At 40.0% G+C, this 11,215-nt stretch overlaps 1 protein-coding gene across 1 annotated transcript; it reads right to left on the bottom strand.

Annotated features, from left to right (window-relative positions):
* Window positions 1-394: 394 nt before the first annotated feature.
* On the bottom strand, window positions 395-8,628 carry LOC311013731 (equilibrative nucleobase transporter 1-like; the record flags this gene model as incomplete). The annotated part of the gene is made up of 12 exons (XM_084009912.1): window positions 8,507-8,628; window positions 7,684-7,749; window positions 7,449-7,637; window positions 4,013-4,089; window positions 3,727-3,819; window positions 3,507-3,646; window positions 3,107-3,210; window positions 2,824-2,967; window positions 1,918-2,025; window positions 1,296-1,482; window positions 610-733; window positions 395-508 (listed from the first exon to the last, which is right to left on the bottom strand). Exons 3-12 carry the CDS (start codon window positions 7,630-7,632, stop codon window positions 395-397), a joined length of 1,275 nt encoding a protein of 424 aa, XP_083866038.1. The 5' UTR covers window positions 7,633-7,637; window positions 7,684-7,749; window positions 8,507-8,628.
* Between the last annotated feature and the right edge of the window lie 2,587 nt (window positions 8,629-11,215).

Raw genomic sequence — 11,215 nt, 5'->3', positions numbered from 1 at the left:
CTTTTAAATACAAATGTAATGCTTCTTTGGTATATAACATATACAATTTGCCATTCTGTGGAGATTTCACCCAGCATCCCTCTGTGCATTTTTCTCCCTCTTGCAAGATTCATTAAAGCCAAAGCTTATGTCCCAGAGATACATCATTGTTTTATTGTATAGACTGACATAATAATCATCACAACTGAATGATTCCCATCATATATAACTTGAAGAGCACACTGATAAAATCATTTTCTAACATTTTCTGTAAAAAAAATAAATAAAATAGAATATTTGAGTCAGAAGATTCGGTGAAATGTGTTTGCGTTTAAGTGTGCTTCTATCTGTGTCTTTTTCTGTCCATGGCTAATCTTGTGAAATATATTCTCTGAATATGTTAGTAGGTTGAGGGTTAAGAAGAGGAGGTGGTGGTGGCTCGCTGGGAGGCGAGACGTCGACAGTGCAGGAAGACAGAGAGAGGATGGCTGAAGGTGAACAGACCTAGCAGCGTCAGAGCAATGTTAACCTGCAGACACGAGAGGAGGAAGCGGTGAGAAGAGAGTTTGTGTTAAAATTGTGATAACATGAGAAGGACCGGAATAAGAAGGTGGAATGATGTGTACTCACATATAAAGGGTCTCCATCTAGAAGTTCTTCCACCATGGCAAAGCAGGCATACTGCAGCAGAGAAAACACTGCCGAAAGAGCCATGACCAGGCCATACAGCTTCCCAAAGTGGCATGATGGGAAACTACGTGTGTTGCAAACATGTTGGGCAAAATACATAAGGGGGAACATTAATTAAAACATACTTTATGAATTGAATATTTCAAAATACATCTTAAATAAATAAGTTAATGTGAAAATGAATGCATCCATTTTAATGATAATAATGGCATATTCATTATTAATTAATTCATTGAGTCATTTATTTGTGTCTTCATTGTGTAAGTAATTGTTAGTAAGTTTTATTCCAAAAATATTTCATTTGGTATGACATTTCTTGTAGTAAATTATCTGCTTTTGTTGTTATTTCACTTTTCTTTTTTGTTATTTTCTCTAGTGTTTTATAATTTTAGCATTTATATAAATATGTATATTGTGACACATAAATTGCTTTCGGCATTTTTGTTATAGAGGGATCAATACACAATAACTATCAACCGAGTTAATGAATAAACCAAAGTGTTCTCTGTTGAGTGTTTGTAAAATATACGATTGCTTGGTTATTTATGCAAGAATGTGAAGTGTGTATTAATAATTGTGTTTCTACGTATGAAGAGCATGTGTTTGTTCATGTGTTTGATACTTACATGGTACTGATGATGGCTGCGTTGCCGCTGCTGATGAAGGCACGGTTTATCATCTGGACAACAAAGGTGAAGTACTGAAGCTGCAGGTTTGGGATCGTGGCACAAATTGAGAACACCAGAAACAGCAGCGCCGCCAAGAAGAGAGAAAGCACTGATGCCTGCATGTCGGCTTCCTTTTGACTAACTCCTAAAAACACACACACCAATGAAAATATGCACCTGCTCCTCTAAAGAGCAAAGATCAATGACATGTCCACACAGAGAAGAGAGCACTCAACAGCATCTATTCACTGCACTGTTTGTAGGCTTTAATTCCAACTAAATGCTAGAGATTAGGACTTATTTATTTATCATCTGGATTCTTATGTTGCACATTAACCCTGTCATTTAATCATTGTTGAACTTTTGGCCTCTGTGTCTGAGTTTTAGTTCTCTTTGTCAAAACATGAGGTTGGTGTTCGATGCTTTACATTCTGTTATTTATCCACTGCAGTTAGTAATGGGACCTTATTGGCTCTTGCATGCCAAAGCCCCTGACAAGTTTGACCCCAAGAGTTGATCTGGGGCACACTGATAGTAGGTCTGTGGCCTGTTGGCTTCATTTCTATTATCATTATGCTACCTGCATCCAGAGGTTTGCCCTTGTTTCTGTCCAGGATGAGGCCATTGCAGGGAGCACACACGATGTTACACAGCTGTGTTAGAGCAAAAGCATTGATGTACTGGCTCACTGCAGGGACACACAAGCAAGGATGAGATGATGAGAGACAAAAGACTAGAGGGTGTGTATTCATATAGTGTTTTTCTCTGGCATAGAAGCACTGGCCAGTGTCAGATCAAGGACATTTATACTTGGGTGGCCAAGATGGGACACAGAGGTGGAGTCTGGTGACCATTGCAGAGCTACCATTCATGAATTGAAGGTGAGAAAAATGTGTTAAAATCACATCGCTTTACTACAACTTAAGCACTTATGAAAGCTAACTGACTCATGTTTGTATTCAATGCAAAGTTGTTTTGATATTTTATTAAAATGTAAACTAATGGTTCCATGCAATGCAACAGCCTGAACATGCAGGTGTCTCTTGAGTTTAACAGAACCTCTATTTTAATCAAGCTAACATTTTCTAAGAGCCATTTTCTTTGTAGTGGATCAACAATTCCAACTGCTTATAAAATGAGGTCTACTGTATAATCATTATGCTCATGGCGAATATCTCACAAACAGAATGGACATGACCACAGTGACCTTGAATCCATCCTTGTGTGGCCGTTTGTGTCACATTTAATGAAATTCCCTTCAGGCTTTCTTAAGGTATCACATTGGCAAGAACGGACCATATGGATGGAGATATAGACAAACAACCCAGTATAATTCCTTCAGCTATGTGTGGTCATGTCATGTCAGGACTGACGCATGATGAAAACATTCACAAAGAAAATAGGGGAACAAAGCACAATAAGGCAGGTTTGCACAAACTTCCATCTTTGCTGAGACTGACACGATGCAGTGTTGGTGTGTGTTTACCCAGTGAAGGCTCTTCTGCCGTCAGCCGCTGCAGCATGGGGTTGAGGGTGCCGGTGAAGAAGAAATGCCTGAGCTGCATCACGGAAAACCAAATCACATGCAATGTAAAGAACCTGGACTTCAAACACTCACTGAAACTCTTCTCTGAGAGATTCAGAGGGAGAACACGGAAGTGGATGAAGAAAAGGAAACAGGGAAATATAAAGAGAAATAGAATGTATGATTATAATATTCCGTTTCATCTTACTATGAATTATTCTATGACAAATTACAGTCAACAAACCTGGTTTCACAGGGACGTCTTTGACTTCTTCAGTTGGCATCTGAGCGCCATCATTTTCTGCTAGTTGCTCTAAGCTCAGAGTCTTTGATTTACCACAGGATATTCTGATAAAGGTCAAAGGTCACAGTGGATCAGGCACAAAGTGAGGGCATGGTGGAATATTAAGGATATTTCCAAGAAAGGTGGACATTTTTTTTGCTAGAAACTTTGGTACATCAATTCTTTCTTTGCCTTTTAATATTTGCAACCAAATGTATTTATCATGAAGCAGATCATTATAATTTGTTTGATGTTTAAAAAATAAGAACAGTCAGAAAATAATGAGCCCAATCGCCACTTGATCTATCCCTGAAGCACGTATGAGATGTTGATGTGCGTGTGTTTTTTGGGGGATTTGTACCCGTAAGTGTAGTCATCAGGCAGTGGGAAGGGAATGCGGTCTTTCGGCAGCAGGAAGAAAGTCCTGAGGAGGTGAATGACGCTGCAGGCGGACAAGAAGAGGAAGGAGGCAAAGAGAGAGATGCCAGCCTCGTCTAACACCTGCAGGACATCAAGATCGGCGTTGTAACATGAATATGGATAAATTCAACCTTTGAGAGCAGTATGTGAATGTTGTTCACCTTGATCACAAGAAAGACCACTGACGAAGACCCGGTGGCCCCGGTTGCAATGCAGATGAGGGTGCCACGATATGACTTACACAGGTTTCCTCCCTTTAGGAAAGAAATTAGAATAAATCAAAACAGTTGCATCTAAGTGTCTACCTGTGACCCCTAACAGGATAACAGATGATGGATGGATTCAAGTATGTCTACTGCTCTTTGGGGCTTTCTTTCATAATATGAAGATGAGGCTAGGGACTCACAGATAAATATATTTTTTTTATCTGAATGACTGTTTCAGTACCTGGATGCTGGTCAAAAGAAATATGTTGCCGCCACCTGCCATGAGTGAGAGAGCTGGGTACAGCAGGTAGGGCAAATCTGATGGGGGGGAAAAAAACACAAGCATGCTGTAGCACACGGCAGCCAATTAAGGGCATTGTAGGTAAAAATAACTCACTTGTACACAGCAAGTAAGTAGCTTTTCTTGTATATATATGACTTATAAAGTCGTAACTGCTACTTTTTTCTCTGAATATTATACCCCTGTGTCTCCTCCGGTTTTTTTTTCTACAATGACCCTAATACGCTGTCGTAGTTTAAGTCACTGTAACATCTTGACTGTATTCCTTCATTAAATTGGCACATAACAGAAAGACCAAGAAACATTTTTCACCTGTAGACGAGAAGGCTGCCATTAAGGTACCCATGGTGAAAATGGATCTGCCGGCAACAGGAAATTCCATTGTTATCGTTTCATTGGAATGGGAAACAAAACAAAACAAAGAATTTGAGATGCCTAAATTATTCTTAACATTAAAGGTCATATTGATAACATTTTGATTTAAACGAATAATAAAAATAAAAAATACTTTGAGATCTAGTGGCTGGATGTTATCAATGTTGTCAATAGCACCTTTATACACTTTAAGCAATATAAACTTGAAAGTAAAGTTGAAATAAAAAGTTCTCCTGCTGTTTCGAGAATATATATATATATATATATATATATATATATATATATATATATATATATATATATATATAAATATAAATCTCCTTCTCACCCCTGGTGGGGTGGTATCTGTGTCATCCTCAAGCTCGGGTCATCTACCAGAGGCCTGGGAGTTTGAGGGTTCTGCGCAGTATCTTGGCTGTTCCTAGGACTGCACTCTTCTGGACTGAGGCTTCAGATGTTGTTCCTGGGATCTGTTGGAGCCACTCTCCCAGTTTGGGGGTTACTGCCCCGAGTGCCCCCCACTACCACGGGGACCACGCTAGCATTGACCTTCCACATCTGTTCCAGCTGCTCTTTCAACCCTTGGTACTTCTCAATTTTCTCGTGTTCCTTCTTCCTGATGTTGGCGTCAGCTAGGATCGCCACATCTATCACCACCACTGTCTTCTGCTCTTTGTCCACCACCACTATGGTTAGCCAGGAGCTGCTTGTCAGTCTTGAAGCTGAAGTCCCACAGAACCTTGGCCCTGTTGTTGTCAGTCACCTTCTGTGGTATGGCCCATTGGGATTTGGGTACTTCTATTCCATACTGGTTGCAGATGTTCCTGTGTACTATCCCAGCCACTTGGTTGTGCCTCTCCATGTACGCTGATCCAGCTAGCATCTTGATTGTTTCCCTTGTGGCCTCTTCATGGTTTCCATTAGCCTGTGGGATGCCAAGGTACTTGTAGCTGTCTTGGATATCACCTATGTTGCCCTCTGGTAGGTCGATCCCCTCAGTCCTGATCATCTTGCCTCTCTTTGAGACCATCCGGCCACACTTGTCCAATCCGAATGACATCCCTATGTCATCGCTGTAGATCCTGGTGGTGTGGATCAGTGATTCTATTTCTCGCTCGCTCCTGGCGTACAGCTTGATGTCATCCATGTAGAGCGGAATCAGTACCCGTAGCCACTCTTTGTGATGATCTGACCTGATCTGGGGTTCAGGCCTATGCAGAACAGCAGTGGTGATAGTGCATCTCCCTGGTATATGCCACACTTGATGTTGACTTGGGCAATCCGCTTTGAATTGCTCTCTAGGGTTGTCTTCCACATTTCCACCGAGTTCTGGATGAAGGCCCTTAGGTTCCTGTTGATCTTATACAGTTCCAGACATTCCAGTATCCATGTGTGCGGCATTGAGTCGCTTTCTTGTAGTCAATCCAGGAAGTGCACAGGTTGGTTTGTCTCTTCTTACAGTCTCGGGCGACTGTTCTATCAACCACTGCCAATTCCTTTCTGTGCCTCGCTCATGTATTGAGCTATATGCTTACTCATCTTTGCCACAATGATGCCTGACAGGGCCTTCCATGTTGTGCAGAGACAGGTAATTGGCTGGTAGTTGGATGGGACGGGACCCTCAGCAGCTGGTTCATCTGTGCTACTAGGTGTTCATGGAGTGCAGTTAGCTTCTTCAGCCAAGCGAGCTGGCTAACTTCTCTCCGTGTTGCCTTTATCTTGGCCTCTAACTGTCTCTTCCATGGTGGGCACTGTTTGTTATGTCCCGAGCCCACCTTGTACCCAAGCATCTCTATGATTACTGTTGCTTGTTGGTCTCAGTGATGGTTCCTGTGGGGATTGCCTTCAACTCAGCTTCGGTATTCGTCGGGGGCTCCAGGTTTCTAGTTGGTCACGATCTTCCTTCTGGTCAGCAGCTCTTGTGTTCAGAGCTGGGGCTTGGTGCCCAATCGCTGGTTGGGGGGATGATGGTGACATCCCCCCGCTGACCTGTCGTCCTGGCTCCCCCTTGCCGCAGCATCATTGTTGTATTTCATTAATCTCTAATCGTGATAGTAGATTTCGGTTACGGATGTTGGAACACTGGGCTAACAGCTGCTTCTTTGTGATTGTGGGTTTCGAGGTATCCGCTGCATGTAACCCCTCTCTAAGGGCATTCCAACAACTCCGTATTTTCTACCCTCGTCCATCTGTGTTTCGTTCCAGTAGCCTATTTCTCATCAGTTTGCCCTGGTCCCCTAGCAACTGACGCAGCCCTTGTTGACCAGGGTGACGTCTGCGAACATTTTTGTGTTCACTCATGCCTGAGGTAGGCAGGTATATCATGAGGGGTCTTGCCTAAGGACACTTACTGGATGATGGTTTTTTTTTTTCCTTTTTTTCTTCTTGTCCTGACCAGGATTCGAACCCCGGTCTCCCGTGTTCAAGTCAGTGATCATAACCACTGTACTATCCAGCTGATATACACTTGTGGTAGTTTCTGTGTGTTTGTATCCACATCATCCATTCATTATGTGATTTTAACATCCCAATAAAGTTAATAAACATTAATACATTAATAAAAGGTAAATCTTTGAAGTTTGAAATGTAAAAAATATGTAAAAGATATACCATAAGGTGTTAAATCCATTGATCTAATTTATAATTAAGGTGTTGTTGAACTTACATTCCAAACAGCCGTGTCACTCTAGTACCAAACCGATCAAAGAGGACACCGTTAGGCAGCGTCATGAAGATTAAAACAAAGGAGGCGATGGTGAAAATAAGAGAGAATTGTTCGTCCTGCCCTTTGCAATCTGTAGACACGTAAAACAGAAAGATTTAGCCAATATGGTGAAATATATGGTTAAACTAGTGACAATTAAGAGAGACCCCTGCATATACAGTATAGTAATGTAATGAAATACAACTCTTTATAGAAGCCTCTCTGGCTGTAACTCGTTAGACGGGTGAAATCCAGATGCTTTGAATTTTAAGTAGTAAAGGCAAAAATGAAACTGACCTAAGACATGTGTTGCATTGACTGTGGTGTTGACACACAGAGAACTGAAGTAGCCCTTGGTCTTCAGGACAAAAGCAAGTGAAGCCCATCCCAACACGATTCCGGCGAAACATAGACATTCCAACAGACTGGTAAAAAGGGTGAGGCAGTGTTGTGCCTTCAAGCTTTTAAGGCAATGCGGCATGATCTCTCACCACACACACACACACACACACACACACACACACACACATACACACACACACACACACACACACACACACACACACACACACACACACACACACAGTTGTCAGTCTACCTGCCAAGACAAACAAAAATAAATACAAATGAGAAATGTGATTATGACATCTTCAAAGAGACAAGCATTTACATACAAAGCAGTTACATATATAAAGAACATCAAAAGAAAAATGGTTATGGTGGTACTTTCTGGTACTGTACCTCGAAAACAAGACATCTCAAGGGGTTAGTGCTAATAAAGAATATCATATACTGTGCTAAATGGGTTTAGATCTTACTTATATCGGGACAAATTTGTTTTCTCTGGTAATCATTGATCTGAGTGAACAAAGATTACATGTGGGGTTCCCCAAGGCTCCATTCTCGGGCTGCTTTTGTTTGAAAGATTCCAATCAGGCTACTGGAGCTCATCTAGAATGCTGCTGATCAACACCAGGTAAATGGTCCATGTCACACCTGTCCTTAAATCACTGCACTGGCTCCCTGTTTGTAAAAGGATCCTGTTATAGGTCTAAAGGGCAATGAATGGTCTTGTGCCTAAATCGAAGTAACAACCAGTCCTATGAACCACAAATCAGACCGAAGTAACAACTGGTCGTATGAACCGCCGCTCACGACTCACTCACTTGCTGACCGAGTTCAAAACCTGCTTTCTGAAACACACCCCAGGCCCTCGCAGAGTCCAGCGCAAAGACAAATGTGACTGAATGACTTTGCTATCAGTAGTTTTAAAACTATTTACCTGAGGAGGCGTGCTATGTTCAGCAATGTCCTAACATGAAAATACTTTAAAATCAATTACTGTATACACTCACTTTAAATTGCCTCTGCTTTGTCACCGTTGTAGCTTTCCAACAATGGTTCTAGTGTGATTGTATCCCTTTCAGAAGATTTGTAATCCAGTAAGGAACAACAGTGTCTGTTTTACCTCTAGACCTTATAATCTAACAAATGTACTCTGAGTTGCTGTTACGATCCATCCAGTGATGCATTGCATCTGTCAACGAATCAGACAAGTACATTTGTCAAAAGAAGGAAACAAAGAAACCCCAACGTATCATTGCCGATAAAGTAAGAGTTAAAAATAGAACAAGTGTTAGGTCCTCATCTGAGTAAAGTAGTTTAAAGTGAAATGGAAAAAGTATCCCTATGAAGGAAATTTTGACTGGCTGTTTTTTTTGCTACGTTAACGAATGAATCTCGCGTCATATTAAGAAAGAAAAATTGATAATTCCCCTCAAATGCAGTAAAACGAAACTAACAAGTCTGTTTCGAAAATGTAAGAAATAGAAAGTACAGATTTGTTTCAAAATGTAGGGAGTAAAACTTAAAAGTGGTCAGAAAAATTAATACTCAAGTAGAGTAGAGATACATGGAAATTCTACTTCAGTAAAGAAACAAAGTATTTGCACTCTGTTACTTTTAAAGAAGTGTAATTGTATAGAAGATGTATTTGTTTTTTTAAGTGTTATGTTTAGCAATGTCCTTTACAACATGAAAATAAACTTTAAAAGCAATTACTGTATACACTCACTTTAAATTGCCTCTGCTTTGTCACCGTTGTAGCTTTCCAACAATGGTTCTAGTGTGATTGTATCCCTTTCAGAAGATTTGTAATCCAGTACGGAACAACAGTGTCTGTTTTACCTCGCGACCTTATAATCTAACAATGAATGTACTCTGAGTTGCTGTTACGATCCATCCAGTGATGCATTGCATCTGTCAACGAATCAGACAAGTACATTTGTCAAAAGAAGGAAACAAAGAAACCCCAACGTATCATTGCCGATAAAGTAAGAGTTAAAAATAGAACAAGTGTTAGGTCCTCATCTGAGTAAAGTAGTTTAAAGTGAAATGGAAAAAGTATCCCTATGAAGGAAATTTTGACTGGCTGTTTTTTTTGCTACGTTAACGAATGAATCTCGCGTCATATTAAGAAAGAAAAATTGATAATTCCCCTCAAATGCAGTAAAACGAAACTAACAAGTCTGTTTCGAAAATGTAAGAAATAGAAAGTACAGATTTGTTTCAAAATGTAGGGAGTAAAACTTAAAAGTGGTCAGAAAAATTAATACTCAAGTAGAGTAGAGATACATGGAAATTCTACTTCAGTAAAGAAACAAAGTATTTGCACTCTGTTACTTTTAAAGAAGTGTAATTGTATAGAAGATGTATTTGTTTTTTTTAAGTGTTATGTTTAGCAATGTCCTTTACAACATGAAAATAAACTTTAAAAGCAATTACTGTATACACTCACTTTAAATTGCCTCTGCTTTGTCACCGTTGTAGCTTTCCAACAATGGTTCTAGTGTGATTGTATCCCTTTCAGAAGATTTGTAATCCAGTACGGAACAACAGTGTCTGTTTTACCTCGCGACCTTATAATCTAACAATGAATGTACTCTGAGTTGCTGTTACGATCCATCCAGTGATGCATTGCATCTGTCAACGAATCAGAGGGCTGCGTTGCTGATCACATCCCCTAATGGATGAAGAAAAGTAGCCTACTGCTAATCTAGTTTGACCACATTGAGATATCCAAACTGGTTTAAGCAGATGTGTCAAAAGTACAGACATTTTATACTTAAGTAGAAGTACCGATATTTGTACTAAAAAGACGATGTATGTGTACTTTGAAAGAAAAAAATGTACTCTAAGTATAAAGTAAACTGTAAAAAATATCCCTATGGAGGAGATTTAGACTGGCTGTTTTTTTTTTGCAACGTTAACGAATAAATCTTGTGTCATATTAAAGCTTTTTTCAAACCTTTCAAATCGTAGACTAGAGCTTAAAAAAGAAAAATTGATAATTCCCCTTAAATGCATTAAAACAAAAGTAACAAGTCTGTTTCGGAAATGTAATAAGTAGAAAGTACAGATTTGTTTTAAAATGTAGGGAGTAAATCTAAAAAGTTGTCAGAAAAATAAATACTCAAGTAGAGTAAAGATACATGGAATTCTACTTCAGTAAAGTAACAAAGTATTTGCACTCTGTTACTTACCACCTCTGGTTCCATGAGGTTGAGATATCTAACAATCTAACAACAAAAATCAATGGTGGAGGTGTGGCGTGGTTCAGCCTGGAGCAGGGGTCCGTTTCACAAAGCAGGTTTAGTGAAAACCTTGAGTTAGCTAACCCTGAAATGAGGGAAAATCTGGTTTTTCGGTTTCACAAAGCCAGTTCAGCATAAATCTGAGTCAGTTACCCGGGTAAACATACTCCGTGAACCTTACCTGCTCGCTAGCAGGTTTGCTTCAACAAACCGTGATTTTCTCCCTACATGTCTCCGCCTTTTTCCGGAATCTGAACCAACTCTGAAAAAAATGTGCCATCCTTTCCAACCTAATCGATACGGAAATAAAAGTGATTCTAGCAGCTTTGCGTTGGGAGACAATTTTGATTAACTTTCCTTCCAATCACATTAGATATTATCTAAACAATATTCTCCGACATTTTCAACATTTCATATCGCGGACATAATCCGCAACCAGATTCTTTGCAGAGGTAGTGTTTTTGCGAACGG

The sequence above is a fragment of the Eutrigla gurnardus genome, assembly GCF_963514095.1.
Source record: "Eutrigla gurnardus genome assembly, chromosome: 5".
Classification (NCBI taxonomy): domain Eukaryota; kingdom Metazoa; phylum Chordata; class Actinopteri; order Perciformes; family Triglidae; genus Eutrigla; species Eutrigla gurnardus.
The sequence above is the reverse complement of the archived record's forward strand: the minus strand, read 5'-3'. Positions and strand labels throughout refer to the sequence as shown.